This window comes from Solanum lycopersicum, chromosome 1, assembly GCF_036512215.1.
Source record: "Solanum lycopersicum chromosome 1, SLM_r2.1".
Classification (NCBI taxonomy): domain Eukaryota; kingdom Viridiplantae; phylum Streptophyta; class Magnoliopsida; order Solanales; family Solanaceae; genus Solanum; species Solanum lycopersicum.
This window is the reverse complement of record NC_090800.1, coordinates 87,093,056-87,119,193: the sequence shown is the minus strand read 5'-3', so window position 1 is coordinate 87,119,193 and position 26,138 is coordinate 87,093,056. Positions and strand designations below refer to the sequence as shown.

The 26,138-nt window shown below is 31.0% G+C and overlaps 4 protein-coding genes across 5 annotated transcripts; all 4 read right to left on the bottom strand.

Moving 5' to 3' along the window:
- Positions 1-455: 455 nt before the first annotated feature.
- On the bottom strand, positions 456-3,092 carry LOC101244124 (germin-like protein 5-1). The gene is made up of 2 exons (XM_004230327.4): positions 2,507-3,092; positions 456-1,201 (listed from the first exon to the last, which is right to left on the bottom strand). Exons 1-2 carry the CDS (start codon positions 2,628-2,630, stop codon positions 663-665), a joined length of 663 nt encoding a protein of 220 aa, XP_004230375.1. The 5' UTR covers positions 2,631-3,092; the 3' UTR covers positions 456-662.
- A 3,111-nt stretch (positions 3,093-6,203) lies between these two features.
- LOC101243830 (germin-like protein 5-1) lies at positions 6,204-8,236 on the bottom strand. The gene is made up of 2 exons (XM_004230326.5): positions 7,884-8,236; positions 6,204-6,924 (listed from the first exon to the last, which is right to left on the bottom strand). Exons 1-2 carry the CDS (start codon positions 8,194-8,196, stop codon positions 6,386-6,388), a joined length of 852 nt encoding a protein of 283 aa, XP_004230374.3. The 5' UTR covers positions 8,197-8,236; the 3' UTR covers positions 6,204-6,385.
- A 2,790-nt stretch (positions 8,237-11,026) lies between these two features.
- On the bottom strand, positions 11,027-12,004 carry Mdip1 (germin-like protein). Its single transcript, NM_001246932.2, has 2 exons — positions 11,840-12,004; positions 11,027-11,759 (listed from the first exon to the last, which is right to left on the bottom strand). The coding sequence occupies exons 1-2, from the start codon at positions 11,967-11,969 to the stop codon at positions 11,215-11,217; spliced, it is 675 nt and encodes a 224-aa protein (NP_001233861.1). The 5' UTR covers positions 11,970-12,004; the 3' UTR covers positions 11,027-11,214.
- A 3,951-nt stretch (positions 12,005-15,955) lies between these two features.
- On the bottom strand, positions 15,956-24,220 carry LOC101268807 (flap endonuclease 1). Of its 2 annotated transcripts, XM_069288953.1 has the most exons (19): positions 24,078-24,220; positions 23,875-23,991; positions 23,715-23,773; positions 23,409-23,468; positions 23,262-23,315; positions 23,123-23,171; positions 22,879-22,926; positions 21,855-21,920; positions 21,638-21,688; positions 20,860-20,979; positions 20,704-20,788; positions 20,331-20,412; positions 19,270-19,384; positions 19,122-19,178; positions 18,986-19,032; positions 18,737-18,788; positions 17,767-17,932; positions 16,784-16,910; positions 15,956-16,248 (listed from the first exon to the last, which is right to left on the bottom strand). In XM_069288953.1, exons 1-17 carry the CDS (start codon positions 24,087-24,089, stop codon positions 17,771-17,773), a joined length of 1,236 nt encoding a protein of 411 aa, XP_069145054.1. In that variant the 5' UTR covers positions 24,090-24,220; the 3' UTR covers positions 15,956-16,248; positions 16,784-16,910; positions 17,767-17,770. The 2 variants fall into 2 exon arrangements, with proteins under 2 accessions (XP_069145054.1, XP_004230373.1); XM_004230325.5 differs by lacking the exon at positions 17,767-17,932.
- Positions 24,221-26,138: the final 1,918 nt, after the last annotated feature.

Sequence of the window (26,138 nt, the reverse complement as noted above, 5' to 3'; positions counted from 1 at the left end):
TTTTTACACTCTCATCATCATCCATATCATAACATACTTGAAAATCCATAATTGGTACAGTTGTTCTTCACTACTAACATCCCATAATTATCCAATTTTTGTCTGATGGTAGAATCATCATTCTTGACCCTCTTTTGTTGAATTACTTTTTTTTTTAAATCAAAATTGCTTTAAACACAAGTGACATCAATACGGGCAATTTGTTTAGCTTAGTTTAACGCACTAATTACTTAGTTGCGTAATGAAAATTAGACAAGTAGGTAATTCATTATTATTTCAAAAACACCTTTTAAAGATACACATTACGTAATTCATTTTTTAAGATTAATATGTTGACTAGTTTATTATTTGACGTCCATATATACAAATTCACGTGAGATACATACAAATCGTCTAATGAATTTTTTTAGAAACAAGTTGTTTTACCTTTTTTTCCAGGTAATTAGAGCGTAAAATTAGAAATCGATTACATTTATTCTTGATCGACAGAGAAACAATAGGCTGTTACAACATTATTGATGATAAATTTAAAAAAGGACACAAAAAAGAATTTTAAAAAAAATCCAACCCCATCGTATATGAACACACAAATGTTTGTCAATTAACAAACTCACGAAAGCAAATTATTGTCACAAAGAACAAATTAATTAACGAAACAATATTTATTTCTTAGGTGCAAGCCTTGACTTAATTTTCTGAATTTGCTTAGTACCAACTTGGAATGTTTTAGTCAAGACATGATCAGGAACAGTTGGTGATGAAGCAAACAACGTTGTAGCAATCGATTGAGTTCCAGGCAACTGGCTGTTGAACCCCGCGACGACGGCTGCCGGAACATCCCCATTGTTCTGTTGGAAATGTACAAGTCCTCTGGGAAAAGCAAACACTTCACCTTTGACAATATGTTTTGTAATCAAAACATTTGATGTTGTAATAAAACCAACGTCTAGTTCACCCTCTAAAACAAAAATCATTTCAGTGGCACGAGGGTGAGTGTGAGGTGGGTTAATTCCACCAGGGGCATAGTCGATACGAGCCATGGACACACCAAGTGTGTTAAGGCCAGGGACTTTCATGACATTTGCACCTGTGACTAAAGAACCAAATGTATTGTTTGTTGCTCCTGCCTTTGCTATGGCCATTGATGAAAAGTCTATTTCTGAAAAGTTCTTCTTACAAAAATAACCATTTACTGTTAAGCCTGTTTTCGTGTACATAAAACAGAAAATTGCATAAGTAGTGTTGTATAAAATAAATGATTAGATAATAATAATGTGGAAGACATTTTCCTATTGCATATATAGTACGAAATGTTAGCTAAGTAGTACTTTATCTTTTTGTCCTTTTTATATTTTTACTTTAGTAAAAAAAAGAGAGGAAAAAATGTATAATGTATCTTGAACTATGCTCGAAATCTCAGAGACACACTTATACAATATTAATGTACTATTATTTTTGAATTTATTTTATAAATAATTTTCTACTTTTTTCGGCTTACTTGACACTATCTTCTGTGCCCAACGTTTTTTCAATGATAGTGCCACGTAGGTCGAAAAGAGGTAGAAAATTATTTATGAAATAAGTTTGAGGGAGTAATAAGACCTTAGTAAAGTATAAGTATGTTCATGAAATTTCGGCCATAAATTGAGGAATACTTTGCATTTTCTCAAAAAAAAGTGTACCAAAATCTTTCACTTAAAAACAAAGAAAACATCAATTTATTTTTAATATCTTACTACTCTAAGAAGATATACTTATTTGAGAAAGTGATTAAGTATATCTTTTATGATAGATTTCAAAAGTGGGTGTACCAAACTGCTCTTTACGACAAAAAAGGGAATTGATTATATTTGGTGACCATTGTCACCGCTGCTAACCAATACTCATTTATTTACAAGTTCAATAAAAACCCATTAATTCGGAGGAGTATTTTTAAAAATTATTTTACCTTTAATTATATATCTTTAAAAATATAAATTATAATCACTTTTAATAAGTATCTACGTTTTTGAGGCATTTGTAGTGTTTAGAACAAATTATATTATTGAAACAATTATTGGTTTAAATCAAAACAGATAATTTGGGACAATTTTCTATCATTGATATAGTCAATTTTCTTCTTTTTAACTTTTGCCAGCTAATTCATATAGTTGGATGTTGATTCAACACTCATAATAAATCTAAAACAAGTAAGCAAGCAAGTAGAAGCAATTTGGACAAGTAGAAAAGTCAAGATCTACTACAAAATGAGAAATTAATTAAGGCAAACAAAACCACAAAACAAAAATATCGCGTTAACTAGTTTGATTTGAAATAAAATTTAAAAAATTAAAGAAAACTTTTCAATATGTGACCCTCAATTTAATTTATGTTAAGTGTATCTATAACAAATAAAAAATTAAAATTAAAATATTATCGAAAAAAAGAGAGAAATGATCATTTATTTTCAAACGTCTAAAAAGAAAAATAGTTCTTTTTAAAACGGAGGAAGTTAAATTAAACTTACTGTTTGTAAGATCAGCAACACAAACATCTTGAAGCATATCTGGATCTCCAGCAGAAGCTTTATCTAAACTAATGGCTAACATAACAACAGCCATAATTACAACAAATTTTCCAAAGGCAGACATGGTGGAATTAAGATGAAAAGTATTGATAAGAAATAATTTCTTATTTTGATTTAGGCAAAAAAGAGAGGAATTTATTTTAGAGAGAGCTTTGAATTAAATAACAGGTAGTACTTTTGGGACAATGGAGAGAGAAAATTGAATGAGCTTTATTTATAAGAGGAGAATAGACACAGAGTCTATTTCGATTTGCTTTTTAAAAGAAAAATACACCCTCCATCTAACAATAGCGTTCGCTATATAAAAAATACTTGTTCAATAATATAATTTTTCTTTTAGATTATTTATTTTTTATTATTAAATACTATTTATTAATAGATTTTTCAGAGCATTAAATTTAATAAACTCAAAAAGATAAAATAGTACTCCCTTTGTCTATAATTATTTGTCTGAATAAGATCATGCCTTCCTTTTAAGAGAAATTTTATACAATGTGTAATTTGAGTAATATAAGTCTATTATATCAAGAATGTGAAAAGTCTACATGGCTTTTTAATTGAACAAAATGGAGTAATTATTAAGGATAGAATTGAAAAAAAAAAATGACTAATTATTTCTTAAATGTTTAAATTGATAATTAATCTTGGACATCTATTTCTAGTATATATCTGTCAAACAATTGTGGACGGAGAGAGTAATATTATCCTGCTATTATTATTTCTTAAGAAATGTGTCAAGTAAATAGTGCACAACTATTGTTGAAAAACATGTAGTAGCTTTTAAAAAATGGTCAAACTTAAATAATTTTTAAGTTAAAAATTAAAAATATAAATGATTTTTTTGTGACCTTTAACTTTTTTTAAATTTATTTAAATTTATCAAACACTCAAAAGCTAAAAATTAATTTAAAATAATCAATTTGGTCAACTTTCAAATTAAAACCATATCAAACTCTTCAAAAAAAAACTTGAGTAGACTTTGAAGTCACGTGAAGAAAGCGTGCGGTGCAAACGCAAGAACCATGCTGTTTATATCCTCTTTGACCCAAAGCGAAGTATTAGGTATTTATTTTATCTATTTTTTATCAAAAAAAAATCATCTTATTTTGATCAGGTTATGACAAAAATTGTCTTAATCTTAATTAATTAATTAATTAATTTCGATAACGTGAATGGTCTAAAACTTGTCATAACTATTGCTTTGTTTATATCATTATATTTATTATATTGTATTGTATCATTATCATATAAATAATATTTGATTCGATTGTTAGTTAAAATTATATTGTATTATATTTTATTGTTAAATTTCGTTGTTATTTAACAATGAAAATTCTTATTTTATGGAATAACTGATTTGGTATATTCTCGTTGTTAATTAATTTATTCTTTCTCTAAATATATCCTTACATAATACTATTTTACCTTATATTTTTCTTATCCTAGAATAATTGAAGATATTTAGTACAAATAATAGAAATGTTATTAAACAACACCAAATAATATAGTTTAACCAAACATTATATCTACCATATTATACAATATAATAGATAAATATAATATAAAATAATATTTTTGATACTATAAATAGCAATGATCCAAACCGTAAAAGAAAAGAGTTCTAGGATAATTATAAACTTAATTTTTTGATTCTTTTCATTGTTGTTCATTCTTCTGTTCAACCTTTAATTTTCTTTCATTTATTTGTTCAAACATACCAAATAAACTGCCTCCTCAAGCCTAATGAAAACAATTTTTGAGAAAATTATAGTGAAAGTAAAATATAATTATGTAACAAAAGACATCTCGTATAATAAGATTGGATAACCATCCTTGAAATTTCCTCTATCTTATGAGTAAGCAGTCATAAAGTTTAATGGATTCAAAATAATTAAAAATTACTTTAGCAATTTTTTGAACAATTCATGAGTTGGACAATTCTAATGTGAATAAAAAGTAATTTATTGGCTTTCACGGAATAATTGATAAGTTAAATGATTTTACAATGACACAAATTAGACCCTATATTATATTTGACTTTTATAAAAAAAAAGTAATAATTTGAAAAATGATCTCTCCGTATTATGATTTCGATGAATCCTGCCTTTAAAGGTAAGTAAATAGTATAAGTTCACGTTAATCAATGTAATATACAAAGTTTATCTTATACAGCTTATATCCAAAAAAATAAGGAAATACAACATCGCAAACGTCACGGATGACATCTATTTGGGATATAAAAATCTCATTAATAACAAATACTTTTATATTGTTAGATATTTTCATAATCAATATTTTATGTATATTTATCTCTTTGTAACATAAAAATATGCTTTTTGTAAAAATTAAACATTGTAGCTGTTTATCTAATTTTTTATTTTCGAATACAGATAATAGATCAAGTGCGTTAATAGTATAGTTCAAAATTAATCCATACATCGAACTTAATTATTGTTTCACTTTCATTTTCAACTCGTCACAAAGAGTTCGCTCACCTACTCAAAATGAAAACAAATACTTAGCAATCTACTTAATTACTTATATCATATATATATAGCGTACTTGTTAAATTATATTATTCCTTCTGTCTTACTTTTTAGTCGCCTGGGCTAACTTGATTCTGATGGTCATTTTTTTGTCTATTTTTAGCGTGATATATGCTTGACCTTGATTAATTTTTAATGTCTTGAAGAATCAAAAATCTATTACGCATGTACAATGAAATAATATTAAATAATTAAGTTCCTGCACCTAAGCAATAAATGTATTATAGAAAAATCTTATTTAGTTAAATTTCAATATTTATGTTTAGCAAAAGTAAATTATGCATCATAAATGATTGGTTAGTCAAATCATGCATCATATATATAAACACTATAAGAAAATTTTTAACGGATCATAGATATATATCAAACTGCTATCGTTAATTAATTGCTTGTAAAGATCCAACAACTGTTTGAAACTAAAATAGGGTCCCTAAAATAGTAGCAATGTTAATGGGGGTAATAGAATTTCAAGTACAACGTCGTTAATATCAGGGAAGACAATTGATTTCCTTTTACGGTATGTAGGTGGCGTAGTGTAAAACGTAAATAAAGTCGTCTTTATTATGTCACATTCTTGCTATCTTTCATCATATCGCATAGAATTAACTCTCATATTGTGATGAAATAAGACGGAAACAAACAAGGAAAAAAAATGCAAGACTTGACTCTTAAATAGTTTTGATATTGACGGACAAGGAGGTTGGGGGTTGCTTGATACAACCCGGCCCATCTTTAACATTAAATTCGTAGATTTGAGTAAACAAAGAAGAAAAAAATACACCTTCCGTTTCTAAAAGAATGTTTCTATTTTCTTTATAGTTTGTTTTGAAAAAGAATGATTCCTTTTTTTTGGTAACACTATAATTTTAACTTTTCACATGACATGTTTAAGATCACAATATTAAAAGACATTTTGAAACATTTTAAAAAGTCTTAAACTCCGTTTCAAATCAAATTAGGTCATCCTTTATTAAACAGAAGGAGAGAGAGTTTAGCACTTCTTTTTATTATGTTCCACTTTTTTTCGTGATCTCTTATGTTTATGAATTATGGCTATCTTTTGTAGTATGTTTCACTCATGTATCTATGAGTTGTAGAAACAGAACGATCACATTTATTACCAACAGAGAAACAATAGAATGTTTACAACATTATTTGAAACAAAAGATATACAATCCATTCCCCGTCGTATATAAACCCACAAATCCCTATCAATTAACAAGCTCTCACCAAACGAATTAATTGTCACACGATCAATTAATTAACGAATAATCTATTTCTTGGGTGCCAGCCTTGACTTAATTTTCTGAATTTCCTTAGTACCAACTTGGAATGTTTTAGTCAAGACACTATCAGGAACAGTTGGTGATGAAGCGAACAACGTTGTAGCGATCGATTGAGTTCCAGGCAACTGGCTGTTGAACCCCGCGACGACGGCTGCCGGAACATCCCCATTGTTCTGTTGGAAATGTACAAGTCCTCTAGGGAAAGCAAACACTTCACCTTTAACAATATGTTTTGTAATCAAAACATTTGAAGTTGTAATAAAGCCAACGTCTAATTCACCCTCTAATACAAAGATCATTTCAGTGGCACGAGGGTGAGTGTGAGGTGGGTTAATTCCACCAGGGGCATAGTCGATACGAGCCATGGACACACCAAGTGTGTTAAGGCCAGGGACTTTCATGACATTTGCACCTGTGACTAAAGAACCAAATGTATTGTTTGTTGCTCCTGCCTTTGCTATGGCCATTGATGAAAAGTCTATTTCTGAAAAGTTCTTCTTGCAAAGATAACCGTTTACGGTTAAACCTGTTTTCATGTACATAATCAGCATGTGTTACTTTAATCGAAACGATAATGATTAGATCATTATGTTATTAATATGGCCAGGTGTGAGTCTATTTTTTTTTTAAATAGTCCAACAAGACATTGGACCCCCTGAAAAAGGCTACCTCTTTTTCCGAGCTTGGACGAAGATGAATAATGTTAATGTTGGGTAGGTACTCATTGTTGGTCACTTTAGCCCAAAAAAAGAGGTACACGACAGAAATATTTGTTATATTGTGCTTATTAAAAGTCAATTTAATTAAGTTTTAAAGGTAAATTAGATTAATTTGATATTTTGAACAAAAAAAATTAAATATTCTAATATTATATGAAAAGTACAATAAATTACAATTTTTTCATATTAATATGATGAAAAAATACATTTTAAAATATTAATCAGAGTTTTTATAGTTTGACTCTTAAAATAAAAACCATGACAAATAATACCGGACGAAGAAGGTATTTATTTTTCAAATTAAATAAATTGTTCAAAGTTCAAAGATATTATTATAAAATCATAATGAATATGTTGATATTGCTCACACAATAATTAAAAAATATCGTTTCCCTTTATTTAATTCACTATGATAATAGGAGATCATTTCCTCCCTAATAATTGTACTTGTGATTCAAAGCTCTTATATTAAATATGTGCAAATTTAATTTAATAGGGTCAATCATCTACATTTTGCCAGCTCATATACAGTTGGATCTTGATCCAACACTCGTAACAAATCCTATAACAAGCTAGAAAGCAAGAAGAAGCAATAATTTGGACAAGTAGAAAAGTCAACATGTATTACTAATGAGAAATTAATTAATTAAGGTAAATGTGAGAGACCCAAAACCCCCAACTCAAATCACAACATATGAAAAGTCTACCTTTCTCTTACTCAAAAAGAGTTCTTTTAACAAACACTAAACTGTAAAATGAAACTTACTGTTGGTAAGATCAGCAACACAAACATCTTGAAGCATATCTGGATCTCCAGCAGAAGCTTTATCTAAGCTAATGGCTAACATAACAACAGCCATAACTACAACAAATTTTCCAAAGGCAGACATGGTGGAATTAAGATGAAAAGTATTGAGAAGAAATAATTTCTTATTTTGATTTAGGCACAGAAATAGAGGAATGTGGTAGAAGAGAAGTAGTGCGATTGAGAGACAAAATAGGATGGGCTTTTTATTTATAAAGGAGTATACTTTGAAGTCACGTGAGGAAAGCGTGCGGAGTGTAAACGCAAGAACCATGCTGTTTTTTTCTCTTCCACCCAAAGCGAAGACATAAGGAAATTGGGGTCCTATATCAGGCCTCAGTTTTGGGCTTATACGGACTTTTGACTTCTTGCCGTTGACGACACCAATTAATACGAAAATTATTTAAATTTTTTGATTATTTCAAAAAATCGCACAAATTTTTACTCTTTTTTATTTTTGAATTTATCAGTTTACATGATAGTATCAAAACGTTAAACGGTGAATCTAAAGTGAAGTTGTAATGTATCGGAACACTTTAGAATGTATTTGGGTTCCACCATAATTAATAGACTATTATAATTTAAAAAAGAGTAGAGATAAACTGTGATTAATTTTTAACGCTATGTGATTGTACAATATATAGCGTAATTTATATGTAGAGTTTACGACAACAATAAAATACTCCGCTTATATGAGGTCAGAATAGAGTAAAGTGTTCCTTACCTCGTGAAGATAGAAATATTAATTTAAGATATCCTTGACGTTTTTAGTCATCACTTGTATATAATAAATAAAGATTAAATTTTTTTTCTCAATATCAATTAATTATTTCTCAAATTAATTTTTAAAAATCTAAAACTAATATCAGTAAATAAAAATATCGTGATAAATTGTGATGTTAATTATTATTTATAGAGAAGAAATAAAAATTAACGGGGGGAGTATGATTATTAATCATCCTTGAGTAACCAGTCATAATAAGTTTAATGAATTCAAAATGATTAAAATTACTTTAGCTAACTTCTAGAACAATACAGAACTGGAACAATTCTAATGTGATAAAAAATGATTTAGTGATTTTCAGAGAATAATTGATAAGTTCAATGATTTTAATGACTTTTATAAAAATAACTGTATTGACTAATTATTTTAGAAATGATCTCTTCATATAAATTAGACTCGACGCGGCATCGCAAATGTCATGGATGAGATACCTATTTGAGAAATAAAAATTACGTTAATTAAATAAATGTATAGTCAATTAGTCATATATAAAAGTCTTTAATATTTGCAAATAGAAGTACAAGATCGATCAAATTGATAGTACACTCAAATTAATCCACACATTAAACTTAATTAATTATTATTTTATTACTTTCGATTTCAACTAGTCAAAGATCAGAGAATTGTTTACCCACTCGAAGTGAAAAAATATATATGTATACTTGTAGCGTACTTCTTAAATTGGGTAAAAATGTTATACCTTTTGTCTTTTTTTTTTCCATCTCCTAACTTGATTTTGATGGTTATTTTGTCCCTTTTTTTATCCTGACATACGTTGACTATGAAGATTATAAAAATTAACAATGCATGTACTTCCTACACTGACCCAAATTAATACCAAGCACAGTTAAATACTTTCTCCATTTAAAAAAAATATATTTTTATTTTTTTTTTAGTTTATTTTTAAAAAAAATTCTTTTTTTTGGCAATAATTTAACTTTAACTTTCCACGTGACATATTTAAGACCACAAGATTAAAGAGCACTTTGATACATTTGACGTAATTTTAATTTAGAACCATAAAATTAAAAAGTCTTCTTTATTTTATTACACTCTATTAGGTCATTCTTTTTTAAACGGAAGGAGTAATTAGTTATTGAATCAAGATACTAAGTAATATGATTGATGATTGAAGTTAAGCGGATATTAGTTATTTATGAATCAATTATGCAAGTAAATGCAAGATACTTTTGCAAGATTAACTATTCGTATATAAGTTATTTCATTTTTATTTTATCATGTTTTATACATGCATTAGTTATGTGAAAAGAAAATAATAAGAACCAATCGTTATATTAGCAATGTTATGGTTTATCTGAAAACCCAAATTTTGTATAACTTATGTCGGATTTTATCTGAATTACATTTTCCCCATTTTTGTAACCAGTATAAAGTTATGCTAGTTTAAATACATAAATAAGTCCTCTCTAATCAGCAAGCAAATGCCCTTTTGAATATTTCATCTGGTAAGTAATGTACAATATTGAATAGTCATTGGGTAATGTTGTTATTTTCGTAATATTTGAAAACTAAAAATAGTGTGCGTGTCAATGTTGATCGTTGATTGCGGTGTAGGACTTCAATGTTACAGATTGGAAAACTTTTACTTTAACGTTACGTAGAGTAGTGTTAAACGTAAATAAAGACGTCTGTTTTGGTGTCATTTTCCTGTTACCCTCAAGTACTGGACTATAATATATGAAGAAATTACAGGGATTACTACTGTTCAAAATTATGGTAAAATTCTGTTGAAGACAGCATTAATTTGGGGTTTGGACTTCCTCAATAGAATTTATATGTCACTAAATCATAATCAAATAATACTCAAATTATATATATTGAAATTTCGAGCTTTGACGAAGAGCTTTGGACCATATGATCTCAAATGAGGAGAAAAAGACATGTGACAATTGACAAAGGTAAAAAAGAAATTCTGTATATATTAAATTTTTAAGATTCAATCTTTAAATTTTAATTTGTTGACGATTGCCTAGCTGCTACATCTCACTTTGGTAGGACATCATTGGGTGTGTAGGTATATTGTTGTTGTGAGGATTGGGTAGCTTATTTTATACGATGACTTGATTGACTTTGACACATATATTTCTAATTATTCTAATTCGTGTCGAAAAGTTTGATTTTAATGATATAACACTGCATATACTTAGACTCGAACCTAAAATTTCTGGATGAAAATGCATATTTTTGGAACGAAACAAAGTCAAAGAATCTTCTCTCATCCTTACTTGTACTGGACTTACCAGCCATTGACTTCATGATAACAAGGAGTACTATTTTGGTTAAGGAAAAAAAAACATTCTTTAATCGAAACACAAAGCACTCAAAATCCAATTTCCAAACATATATATAGTAACAACAAACACATAATGAGAAATCTAAGGAGAATTCTCTCTTATTAACATTACAAACAAAAATCAAAACATCATCCACTTGTCAACAGAACAACATGAATTAAACAAATCTGTTGAGAAATAAAGATTTTACTACTTAATTCCTGGGTGCAAATTTAGCCTTAATTTGCTGAACTTGCATGGTACCAATTTGGAATGCTTGAGCCAAGATATCATTAGGAACACCAGGTGCTGGTGTTGCTGCAAACAACGTTGTCGCAATCGACTGTGTACCAGCTAACTGACTATTGAACCCAGCAATAACAGCTGCTGGCATGTGACCATTATTCTTCTGAAAATGAACAAGTCCTCTTGGAAAAACAAACACTTCTCCTTGTACAATATGCTTAGAGACCAATACATTAGCTGTAGTAATAAAACCAACATCTAATTCACCTTGTAAAACGTAAATCATCTCCGTGGCTCGTGGGTGGAGGTGGGGTGGGTTAATGCCACCTGGAGCATAGTCGATTCGAGCCATGGACACACCTAAGGTGTTAAGCCCAGGAATAGCCATAACGTTAGCTCCAGTAACAAGGGAACCAAACATGTTGTTTGTGGCTCCTGGCTTTGAAATAACCATCGAAGAGAAATCAGCCGCGGAGAACATGTTCTTGCATGTAAATCCGTTTAATTTCAAAGCTGTTTCACAATCAGATCACTTGTAAGATAATTAATTACGTATAGATATTATTAGAACCGCGTCTTAGCTTTTAACTTACTTGAGGTGAGATCAGCAACGCAAACATCTTGTAGCATATCTGGATCTCCAGCACAAGCTTTATCTGAGTTAATAGCTAATAATGTCATAATTACCATAATTAAAGGAAACATTTTTCTAAAGACAGCCATTTGGAATTGAACAATGAAGATTGAATGTTGATTTATGGATAATGAAAATTTAGGCAGTTTATTTATAGGGTGAGAATTAGAAGCCGAATTAATAAAATTGATGTTAATTAGTTGACATAAGATAATTTGTGTGTTTGAGCACGAAACATGCCATTTGCTAATTGTTAATAATTTCACTATAATCTATTCAAGTTGTTATCAACTTTTATCCTCATTGTGCTATTGATTTCTTCTTTACTAAAAGGAAATCAAAAATAGGAAATAGTCTTCATTATATATCACAATTTGACATGTTCTAACAAGCTATAACCACAAGTTGACTTTCACAAAATTGAAATGGTACTATATATATAATTAACAAGTGTGAATAAGTTTATGCGGGAGCTCATAGGAATAATTAAAGGTCTAGTCGGTAACCTAGAAATGAAAACTTCAAAAGAAAAACAAAGAATTATGTTGGTTAATTATTACTTAGCATATAATATATGAAATGGTCCATTAAGAATGAAGATATAAAATATGCTTCTTAATTATCCTAAAAATTAAACGGTATGACATAACTCTTTCGACATCCAGTAAATAGTGCGTAATTTTTGACCTGATTTTGAAAAATTATTACTAGCATAGCTATAGGTATATTTTATTTAATTAGAGGTCCCTTAAATTTTCCTTTAACTTGAACTTTGATTGGAATGAGAAAATTAGAGGTACAAATTATATGTAGCAGAAATTTTTTCGAGTCGAATATCTTTCAAAACAGTTTATTTGTTTTTAATAACGTTGAGATAAGATTTGTATATACATTATTCTTCTCAGCACTTAATAAATTGTTTACAGTATATAGTGTTTATATATAATTAGTTAATGCCTAATTTTTCGAAACAACTTGCACTTACTATACAGATAACACTGGATCGTTAATCGTTATACAAAGATAACAGTAGGGCCTCGAAATGGACTACGTCCAAGTCTAAATCATAATAGTACAATTAAGATAATAATTCAACATACTTACTTAATAACAAAATTTACTCAAAGAATTACAGTTGTTTGGAACTGAGGACATATCAAGCTAATTAAGTGAACATTTAATCTCATAAATATCAATCATATGTTATACAAATATTATCAATTCTTAGATCCGTGTTTGTTGCGGGAAAACAACTTTATTTATTTATTTGACTCGGTGTTCTCTCCTAGTTAATTATGAGTATGACTTTGTGAAATTAGGTCTTAGGCCAGCTCACACCCAAAAGCTAGTTCAAAGAAGGAGGATTGTCCAAGCCTTATAACGAGTCCACCCATCTCATTAACCACCGATGTTGTGAAATGTGATTATGAGTATGACTTTGTGAAATTAGATTTTAGGCAGCGATTATCATTTTTTTTTTTAGAAAATCGCTCCGGACTCTACTCTATATATATATATATATATATATATATATATATATATATATAAAATATATATATATATATAAAAAAAAAAAATTAATGAGAGTGAATAGGGGAGTCCAGATGCCCATAGAAATAATTAAATTTTTAGTTGGTAGCTACAGAAAAGATACGAAAGAAAACATAAGAAGAAAAAATTTATATGTTTGTTATTACTGAGCATATAATATAGAATGAGTTAAAACAAATATGTTTGTTTATTTGAGAAATGAGGGTAATAGAAATGGAAAGAAGCCAAATTTATTAGAAATCATTGGAATACGAAATCAATTCCAGCATTATTATTTCATTGAATACAAAATTATTAGTTGAATAAAAGCTAACTTTATAAAAAATACAGAAAAGGATAAAAAATATTTTTAAACTATTCGAAATATCTGAAATTTATCCATAAATTATATTTCGGTTCAAAACTATCCTTTCCGTCAAACTATTGGGTCAAAAGTACCCTTTTTATTAACGGAAGTTGTTAAATGTCATGTGAATGTCACATTGCATACCAAAAAAGGTTCCACTGCCACATAGACTAAATCCCTAAATCCTAATTACTCCCCCCCCCCCCCCAATTTCATTATTTTCCCGAAACGATTCACTCGTTCTCCTTTATTTCACGGCTAAGCTTTCACAGTTTTTTCCATAGCTGGGTTTCAAAGTTGATATTCATGGTTGTAGGTTAGTAAATCTTTTTTCTTTTTTTATTATTTATTATGTATATGATTTCAAAGTATGATAGTTAGGATTTCACAACTTTTCCCATATTTCGCAAGTAGGATTTCGTAACTTTCTTCGAGGTTGAGTTTCAAAGTGGATATTCATGGTTGTTGGTTAGTAAATATTTTTTCTTATTTTATTATGTTTACCATTTCGACGTATGATAGTTAGGATTTCACAATTTTCCCCTTATTTCGCGGCTAAGGTTTCATAACTTTCTTCCGAGCTGAGCTTCAAAGTGGATTTCGTGATTGTAAACACAATAAAATAAGAAAAAAGTGTTACTAATCTACAACCACGAATATCACTTACAAACCTAGCGATGGAGAAAATTGTGAAACCCTAGCCGCAAAACGAGGGAGAAGGGATGAAATTGTTTATAAAAAATACAAAAATGAGGGGAAACAAGTAAGATTTAGGAATTTAGTCAATGTAGCATTCATGTGGCATTTAACAACTTCGCTAATAAGAAAGTCACTTTTGACCCAATAGTTTGACGAAAAAGATAGTTTTGAGCTGAAATATAGTTTAGGTGTATAAATGAGCTATTTCGGATAGTTTTAGGATATTTTTTACCCTTTTCCTTTTTGCCTATGTGGCAGTGAAACTCTATTAGCGTTCCATGTAGCGTTCATATAGCATTTGCAATTTTAACCCTATAGTTAGACGGGAAGAGTAATTTTGAGCCAAAATATAAATTAAGAGTAAATTTCAGCTATTTTGAATAGTTTAAGCGGATATTTTTGAGTCTTTACAGGAATAATGTTGACCTAAAGGATTAAAAAATCACTAATTTTATAATGAGTAATTTGGTAATTCACTATTTAGTATTGACATTTTGAGGTTTTCACTTTTAGAGTAGTTATTATTAGTAGTATATAGAAGGATAGATATAGATAGATCATAGATATATTATAAATAGAGATGTTAAAATATGCCTAATTTATCAAGAATTAAGTGATTAGCGGTAAACAACTTAATTGCACTTCCTATAGATCATAGATGGATCATTGTGCAAAGATGATTGGAAGACATTTCAAAGGAACGAATAAAGTCAAATCTGAAGGGAACGACAAAAGATTAGGATTCAAAATGGTAGTCCGGAAAAGATTAGATGTACACAAACACATTATTCTTATCTTTGTGGAAGTAGAGAGTCTCTTTAATATAAATCTTTGTTCTAAAAGGTGTAATCAAAATAGAACTGAAAGAAAAATAACGATAATAAATAAAAGTTAATGAAGCACCTAAAGAAGTAAAATTTAATTGAAGAAAGATACTACATGAATACAAACTAATATTACCAAATAAGGAGAAGATGAGAAAAGGGAACTACCCCGACCTCTTCCACATTAAAGTATTATAATACTCGATTACCTACTACTATCTTTTTACTCTAAAATCCCCCACCTCTATATATTTTTATTCAGGATCATGTCCTCAATAAACTAAAAATGTGTCATATCTTATTTAATCATCTCACGTCATTTCTATGACTTACATCTACCTCTCCTAAAATCTACTATAGGTAGCTGTTGATAGGCTCTATAGACACCTATATTTTTTTAATGTTACTTACAACACTTAAATTATGTATGAGCAATAACATTATCAATTTGTGCTCATTAAGTGTGTTTATTGTGTAGACATGTTTCCGAGCTAATGAACATTTGTGAAGCTAAAACGGATGTTTCGAAACAAAGGTCTGAACAAAAGTCTAAGAAATCGTTTGGACTTGACGCTTCACGGCCCACGATGCGTTTAAACTTGGAAGCCCTGGCAGATACAAAATTACGAGTTCTTTCCTCGAGAGAACGAAACCATTGCAACAACTGTGCCAATTTCTAGATTAAGAGCGGTTTTATGCATTAAATGGTGTACATGTAACCTACAGAAATGCCAAATTCACATAGGATGAGAACCCAGGATAATCCAGATTTATACACTCATTGATTGAAAAAGAGGGCAGGGTGGAGAGATACAGAAGAAAAGAAAATAAACGAGACACTTGAAACAAAGCCTGACTAATCGGTGTATTTTCTTCCAGAAGACCAAACAAATTTGAGGCGCCAGCTACCAAAGACTCCACAAGCAGCAATGTGACTGGGCACTCTGACTGTTCTTTCAAACAGTGAAAAAAAAACCCACAATGCATTAGTGTATCCTTTTGATGAACAAAAACTAAAGAGATGAAGGTTAAGCCAACATCAAGTTAAAGCAGGTTAATAATTAGTGAAACGCACATCAAGCTCTGATAGATAGTCCAATTCGTCTTCTTTTCTTCACTTGTAAATAGGGAAAAGAAAAACAGCCTTAAAATATTTTCCATGATTTCCAACTACGAATCAGTGTTACTTTTTTCAAACACAAACTCCAATTTCCTGGTTTAGCTAGATCTTGGAAACTACACATCCTAGTGGTACATTGGAAGGACACCAAATTACTATGCAGAAACCAAAAAGATTTCTAAAACTACTTCTGAAGTCGAGAAGAAGTCCAAAGCAAACACATTAGCCACTTTTATTCAGTTGACATCTTATACTCCAATTAGTCTAGATGAGTTTACAATGGTACATGGGAAAAATTATAAAGTGGCATCAGAATCTGTATTGCAGACAAAGTCAACATAGATAATGATCAAGGAATCTAACCTGACCAAGGTACGAAACCATCACTTCACTGCAAGCTTTAACTTGATGCTAACTACTTTTTCTTCTTACTACCACCAGCCTTTGATTTCTTGTTAGCAGCTCCTTTCTCAGTGGTGTGAGATGTTTCCTGTGACCAGATAAGGCATCATATTTTAACGAGATCCAATCTTTGGCCAAAGATGCATATCATTTAGGAGCAAAATTCCTCTAGATTTTCTTTCTTCACAAAAAACCGACATCACAAATAGAAAAATAGTACAAAGAATACTTAGCTTAAAATATAGTAATTGTTCTTTCGAAACCAAAAAGTAAATGTTGACTAAAGGCATAATACATAAATATGTCCTTTAACTTGATTTCAAGTAACATTTATGTCCTCCAACTTTGGATGTGCACAAGCAAGCACTTCAACTTACATAAAGTTGTGCTTATAAAGTTGAACAAGCAGAAAAACACGTCCTACATGGCAATTCCATAAGACACACTCAGATAGAGTTTTATTATGCCATGTAAAAGTATGCATGTGTTTCTACAAGTTCAACTTTAGACAAAACTTAATTGTCTACTTGTACACACTCAAAGTTGGAGAACATAGATATGAGTTGAGGCCAAGTTAAAGGGCACAATTAGGTATTAGGCCTTGATAAACAACTTCCAGCACAGACGGAAGAAATTTTGAAGTATCAGTTCTCAACACCATACCCTACTCCCCAACTCAACTCATGTAGTCGTTACTTTTAAAATTAATGTTTGTGTTCAAAAATTAGTTAATGGGATAAAATTTTTAGGAGGATTTTATTAGCTGCACCACCTGTATTTTCATGAATTAACAATTATTCCAAACCTTAATCAATCAATTTCTTTTCCACAGGTTCAGAATTCACTATTCAGCACCACAGGTTCAGAATTCAGTATTCAGCACAACAATGTTAGCAATTAGAGCATTTTGTATTATGAAAGGCAAGAGTTCATGAGGGGTTTACAGCATCATATGCCGAAGCAGAAGTGTCTGAATAATGGCATGGAGTAATTTGACCCCAATTCTAAAGATGGGAAGATTAGCCTTCCAAGGACACCAGGTCTGGATCGTAAAGAGAGTGTCTTAAACTTGGTAACAGGACTCGGAGATACAAGAACACATTTAGTCCCCTGTGAGCCAACGTACCAAAAGTTATGGGGGCAACCAGTCATAATTTTGGAACATATATTAACAAATTCTACATTAAGCATGGGCATGCCTTTTGGATTCCTTGTGAGCTAACGTACAAAAAGTAATGGTGGCAACCAGTTAGAATTTGAAACAAACATTGACAAATTCAATATCTAGAATGGGCATACTTTTCAGGACAAGAGTATGAGCCCATTTGGGTTGACTTTAAAAAAAGTAGTGTTTTAAAAGTAGTTTTTAAAAAGTCGAACTGAAGTAACTTTTAGATTAAAAAATGAAAAGTAGGGGAGCACCTACTTTTGACTTTTTTTTAAAGTCATTTTAAACTTATTTTTGAGTTATATTAACTTTGCCAAACACTCCCAAAGGCTAAATAACTTAAAAGTAGGTTTGACCAACTTTTAAGACAATCCACATTTGTGTTCTAAAAGAAAGAAATCTTTGGATTTTAGAAAAGCATTACACATGAAAGATGAACTAAATTTATATTCAATCCCAAGAGATATAGCTGACTTCAAGAACAATTAACATAAGATATGATTGAATTGAAAGAAGAAACAACATAGCCAAGTGTTGCTCTTACTTCTAACCACATAATTTGCTGTTAATCAAGTGAACTGACTTACTCATATATAACATATAAATGATAACTTCATCCAATTCTTCTATCACCAAAAAGAGTAAGCAACGCAATGATGTTGGCAATCTTAAATAAAGATTTTTCAGTTGAATGTTTTTTTTTTTTTGGGGGGGGGGGGGGGGGCATAGTTCATGAATGGTAGTACCTTTCTTTTAACTGGAGCAGACGTGCTAACTGGTTTAAAGAATGATTCTAACCTGTTCAAAAATGACACAACACAAATCACAATGCAAAAGATCATGGTTAGAAAATACTGCAAGAATTATAAAATTAAAGGCTTTTACAAGGTGAAATAATATTCAATGGCCAATCAACCACTTTTAAGAGGTTAAGGGAATGACATTTTTTTCCGACACTATCAACCATCAACAGATTTATTCTAAGTAATTCATACCGCCCCTGAGAAGATTTGTTCTTGGCTGTCTTGATCTTTTCTATTGCCTGAACAAAGCAAGATGCAAAGTAGTTAATTCTATCCTTCAAAAAATCTAGAAGAAATCTCTGTCAAATAGTGGCAAAAGGAATGATACCTTTGTAACTCTATCAATGTTGAATCCATTTTCCTTTACCAGAAAGTTAACCAACCCCTAATAAGAATAGAATATAAAAATGAAGATTCTGTTAAAATTCATTAACAACCAACCAAAAAATCAAAAGTTTCTCAGGTAAGACAATCACTTCTTCATCAGGAGCAGCCCATTTTAGTTCAGTTTGCTCATCATCTGTAACAACTAATGGTTCCTTGAAGAGCCGCCTAGCCTCTTCATAAGGCCAATCATCAGGTATTTGATATCTACAATAGGATCAGCAATGAAAATACTCCGAGCAACATATGATTAATTAAACTGCCCACATAATTTACCAAAAACATTGCGGTCAAGTCCACCCACTCTCCAACCACAACCAAAAGGAAAGGTGAGATGGAGACAGAAGAGATAGAGAGGAGGGAGTGTTCTCAAGTAAGTCAATAAGTAGGCATATTTTTCTCTTGATTCTTTCTTTGGAAAGTAACTTTTTCTTTTAATAACAAAAGAAATCCTCGAGGGCTAGAACTGTCTGGTTCTAAACTCAGTAGATAAGGCCAGTCCCACTACCCTTTTTCCACTTACAACTAGGCTTATGTTTGCGGCAAACCCATGGCGTACACCTAACCTACACATCACGAGCTGCACTTCTATTACTAGATCAAAGCTCTAGATGCTTCTGAAAATTTAATTTCACAACAGACCGTACATTTTGAGATAAACTATACTTAAATGGCAACAGGGTCTAGGCTGTGTACAATAGATCCAACGTGATCCAGCTCTTCTAGGACTCCACAAGTAGTGGAAGCTTAACCAGACTGCCGTTTCTTTAATGATTTATCCAACAACATATGGACCCTCATGAACTTAAAATTTCAAAATCATTCCCAAGAAAGTATGCCAAAATGTTTTAGAACATTGTTTATTGTCTGAAGGAAGTGTACAGTCCATCAAATAGTGCTGACCCATAAAGTCTCCAGGAGTAATTGCAGTAAAAGTGGCCCTTTACAAATACGACAAGCTCCTTTAGAATGAATTTCTAAATTTTCAACATCTCCTCGCTCTTTCTGCTTTGAGAATCAAGGGAAATCAACTAGCTTCTGGGAGTATTCAGGATAATTGATGACTCTTGGCAAAGAAGAGCTACTTAACACCCAATGAATGCATGCATACATACTCAACGAACTCAGTTCCATAAAACATCAAATGAAGTACCTCTCTTTGTTAATATTCTCTAATATGCTCTCCATTGACCCATGTTGGCGTACAAGCTTCAAAGCCGTCTGGGGCCCTATGCCTATTGCATAGATTGATGATTAGATACCAAGAAATATTGCTCCAATCACTCAAACCATATCAGTTGCAACATAAGTAAAGCATGTAGCATAAGCACATGAAATTTAAACAGCTCCTAGATGCCAATGTAAGATTGATTATAAGAAGTCAGGACCAAGGTAAAACGTGTGCAACCCACGAAAATGACACTAACTGTAGCATTACTGATTACGGATAGTGCAGAAAAAACACGAGGTAGCATATGCATAGTCAAATGATTTTTAAACAGTGATCTAACTGAAAAGTATGGTACCTCGGATGCTATCACAGTAATCACATCCACAAAGAATGCACAAGTCTATGAACTGATCCATACTAAGTTCAAGTCCCTCCAATACCTTCAATAAGACATAAATCAAGAGATAATATACTTGACATCAACTAAAAAAAGTGCTCAGGCCCATTTTACCTTGGAGATGTCAAATTCCATCACTGGTATCTTTTTGGAGCTAGGATCCATTAAATGGCGAAGAAACTTTGGAGCTCCAAAAGTTAAGGAATCCATATCTTCTGAGGCCACAGCATAAACCTGACAAGTAGAGGAACTCTTTCAATACTTATCTGTAATGATGCCCAATGAGTGACTTGGAACTGGAAAATCGAACACAATTACACATCATGATTCGTCAGAGAAAACATTTCATTGTCAAGCCCACCCCAACCTCCGAAGTTTTTATTATACCATATGTGCAAACAACTATACATACCATGAAGAAACTCAATTCTGCAAATGTAGGCCTTAAATATATCCTTTACAATCAAATAGATTAGACATCCAACCTAAGTTGCTCAGACTGGGGTGCATGTGTCTGATATGGGTGCGGATTTAGAGGTCGGGTCTTTCATGATCTAATTTTTAAGATTCCAGGATATGGATGTATTTTTGGTTATGGGTGAGGGGATTCGCCTAAAATAGAGTTATAAAACCACATTTATGAGATATTATGTGGAGAACTTGAGGAGATCCTGGTAGGAGATCAAAGAAAAAGGAGTGACATAAAAATCCCTATATAAAAGGTATTCCATTTTCTTCAATTCACCTTAACTTTTGTATTGATTACAGAAATCATTAAAACTGTCCAGACTTCCCAATCGATTTTGGTCAAAGTACCCAAAATCGGTTGACCACATCGTACACAGATCACACATAGTTCTAAGCTATTAATTAATTGACAGGGTATACATGCCTTTTCTGCCTTGCAAAGTGCAGCACACTGAGCCTCTGCTTCAGAAGGAGCCTAAGGAAACCATCAAGGAAAAAACTCAGACTTTCTTGAATCAGGGGCAAAAATTGTACTTTGAAGAGATGCCATTGTATGTGCATTACGTGAAATAAGGTACACTGAATGCCACTAACCATCTAAAAGACACCCTACTACCAGAATGACTATACTTCCAACTCACCTCAACAGCAGGTACCCCCATTAGTCTGAGAAGTTTTTTGCAGTCATCATTGTGTTGTGATGTAACCTGAAAATTGGGTATGTGTCATTCATATATATCCACAGGTTTTGGCTATTTACAATGTAAAAGAAGGGGTAGAACCTAAACATTTCAAGAGGTTTACAAGCCAAAGCATGTTATACAACGAAATGCCATATTTCACAAGAAGTCATTTTCTTCAACGTCTCAAACACTTCATTGGTATTAGTAGCTACAATTGATGCACACCCCTGCCTATTGTACAAGAGTATTAAAGAGTTATTCTAAAACTTCTTTCTACTCAAAACCTGCAAATCTGTGTTGAACAAGGTTGTAAATCACAATTAATAGCAGAAAATTGATCGTACAATTTTAGGAGTTTGAGCATAGACACAACCTGCTTCTTAAACTTCTATCTGTACAAAATAATATTGAAGAGTGACGCTGAACAGATTATGGGCAAAACAGAGGCACTTCCTTTTCTTGACATTATTAGTTCTCTCTGCATCTCAAACTGTTGGATTTTTCCAGTAAGGATTTACAGATCTTGTATTTGTAGATTATTGAGAATTTGAGAATTGATACAAGATACAAGTTGGTTAGAGTTGGTTAAAGTTGGTTCAAGATATTTTCACATTTCACATTTATAGTTAGCATGCAGTGAGTTAGTTAGACATTTGGATACTTAAGTTAACCAGTTAGGTAAGGTAGTTATCAGATAGGATTGCTATATAATCATCTGTACAGCTTGTTGACATTTAGATTAGGGATTGTAAGCACTTCTTCTCTCAATACAAATTCAATATTATCTCCACAATGTCTTCAGTTTCTCTTTGTTCTAGAAGCTTCCAACTCGAATTGTGAAACTGGTTGTAAATTTAACTATAACAGAGCAATAGGGGTTTTTAACCATCTACTACGCAATGAGATTAACAGAGCAGCAAACAAACACCATTTCTTCTCTTATATAACTAATATACCTAGAATAACAATTATACAAACCCACCTTTACTGTTCTCTTGCTGAATTTCTCAATATCCTCCTTGTTGCCACTCTGCAATCAAAATGCAACTATATCACTTATGTGAAGAACACATATATGAGGAAAAATAAGAGTTGGAACAAAAACATAGAACTTGTCATACACTTCTCTCAACCCTTTTCTAGTGGTGGAGGGTACAGGAAATTAAATTCAGTAAATAATAAGCCCAAAAGAGATACTGAATCATAGAGATATATAACTATCAAACCTCTGTAGCCTTAGCCAAGTCATCTGTGGCATCTTCCCTTCTAGAGTAACTGCAAAGACGAGACAGTGTGAAAACATGAACAAACAGGCAGCACTTCATGGATATAATACAAAGAACATATAAGGGAGCTCATATGTACCGTTTTGCAAGTTCTTGTTTCTTCAAATCAGGGGGCTTGCCATCAAAAACATAACTGTAAATAAAGACATGGAAATTACTGAATAGGAACAAGGCAAGAAAGGGACAAAAGGAACAGCAACCACAAAAGTTTAAAGCAATAAATTACACTGGCTTGATTCCAGCTTCCAAAAGCCTAATCGTCCGCGAAAACATCCCGACCAAATGACTAAAAACACACATAGCCATTATAATCAATAAAAACTACAGTTTTTTAATGCAAAATTCAAAGTAGTACCAAGTAAAGCAAACCTAGCATAAGCAATAATCTAAATGAACCATAACAGCACGTACACAAGTATGTTTTGCTTTACTCTTTAAAGCAACAAATAGCCCACAACATGTTGCTCCTTTTCGTATTATATAGAGTACAATAGTACTACTAGTCGTGGAGTTCCAAAAAAACATAATATACCTAGTAGTTTCCCCAGCTTCGTTAGTGAGCATTTCCGTACCGCTTCGTCCTACTACAATCTACACCACAACAATTCACCATTGAATTATCCTTACAACTCCACAGGTATTAAGATATAACGTATTCTAAACATGAATGCATCTAAGGTAAATGTACAAACCAGGAACTGATAAATGCTCATACTAGCGTCGATGGCTATTTTACGGCCGAAATAGCTCTCGAACTTCTGCTCCTTCATTCCACTTGGAGCATTGTCAGCCAACAGCTTCATTAAACCCTAGAATTCACAAAGAAACAGTTCAGTATATGAAAATGAAAGAGTAAAATTGATAGATTAAACAGTTGATTTCTGCGTCGACGTACCTTGATTCCCATTTTTTGGATAGAACGAACTCAGAAAGCTTCAGCCAATTTCTTGAAGGTTGGGTACTAGGGTTTAAGTTTTCCCGCCTCTTTGGTATTATACGCTTGGTTTGCTCCAATGTTTCGAGTTTAATTCTCACATTTTCCACTTGGTCAAATGACTCGACACGTAAGAGCTGTGGAGCCCATTTCTAGTTATGCCCACAAACCGGTTCGTGAATAGCACGCGTCCCACTTAATTAAAACACATTTTGAGTGGAAAGTAAGGATAGCGAATTGGTCGAGTTTAATATCAATTTGTCCAAAGTGAATTAAGTGAAAATAAACAAAATATTTGATTTAATACATATTTATACGAATAAAAATGGGTAAACGTAAAGTCAAAAGATAATATTCATATTTTTATTACTTCTTACTATGTAAATTAGTAGAGTTAATATCTCATATGGTCACTAAACTATACACTTTTCTCTTAGAAAGCACTCAACTTTCAATTTTCACTCAAAAGTCACCAATTATGTATTTCTTTCTCAGAAAGTCACTCAACTTTGAATTTTAATTCAAAAGTCACTCAACTATTCACTCTTTCCTCAAAAAGTCACTCAATTTATTAAATTACTTTTTTAATTAAAATTTATTGATATTAATTATTTATATAACAAACCAAAATTTTTAAAAAATAAAAATACCATTTAAAACATTTAGTGATCCACCCACCTAACCCGACCCATTAAAAAATATGATAGAACCCATTTTATTTTGTCTTTAATCCTAATTCAAGGTTTAAAGAGAGGGATTAATTTAGGATTAAAGACAAAATAAAATGGGTCATATCATATTTTTTAATGGGTCGGGTTAGGTGGATGAATCACTAAATGGTTTTATTTATTTTTAAAATTTAATTTTTAATTTTTTATAGAAATAATTAATATCGACAATTTTTAATTAAAAAATAATTTAATAGATTGAGTGACTTTTTGAGGAAAGAGTGGATAGTTGAGTGATTTTTGAGTTAAAATTCAAAGTTGAGTGACTTTCTGAGAAAGAAATCAATAGTTGAATGACTTTTGAGTGAAAATTGAAAGTTGAGTGACTTTCTGAAAGAAGAGTACATAATTGAGTGACCATATGAGGTATTAACTCTAAATTAGTACTACAAGATTTTTTTGCTTTTATTTTTTCTCCTCTTAGAGTATTTAGTAGGAAGAAAAATATTTTTATAAGGTCGTAGTATGTCCAAAGCATATATCAGGTGCATGCACATAACTTGATGAAAAGTTTTCATATATTCATAAACGTAACTGGCAAATGTGATATTTTTTTTTAACAGAGATGGCATGTTGGCTGATTTGCTTTGGCCTTTTCCGGATATGTATGTAGCTTCACATTGCTCTTGATTTAGATAAAATTGCAGAGAGACTAAAATAGTGAATCCTAGATAACAAGAACCTTATATCATACTCATTAATGGGATCTAATATTGTGTACATAATCCTCAAATATTCAGGTGTGTTGTGATGTTGCGTTCCACTTTGAAGCGTGTTAGTTGTTCACGAGGAATATTCACGTTCTGAAATTAATTAGAAACATTTTATTAGTTTTACCTAAATGTACATTTTCTTTGAATTGTTTCTACTCTAATTTATTTCAGCATAGCTCATTTTTTCTTTGTTTCTATTTTTTTCAATTACGGTATTTATCTCGTATTTTTTATTTCAATTTGTATGTTTGATTTTGACTTAATATATAATTTAAAAAAGGCTTTTATCTTAAATAAAAAAATATATAAAACATAATAAAAATATCTTTTAATTTGTGATTTTAAATATGTCATGCATAACACAAGTGAAAAGTTAAAAGTAAAAAATTAACAATAAAAAAGGAATATTTTTAAAACTAATTTTTTAAAAAATAAAACAAACAAATTGATATATTAAAGAAATACCGACAAAAGATGTTTTCATATATATGGCCACTACAAACTCTCGACACTACTTCATCACTCTTCTAGTATTATTATTATTATTATTGTAATATAAATGCATATTAATCTTAATAAAA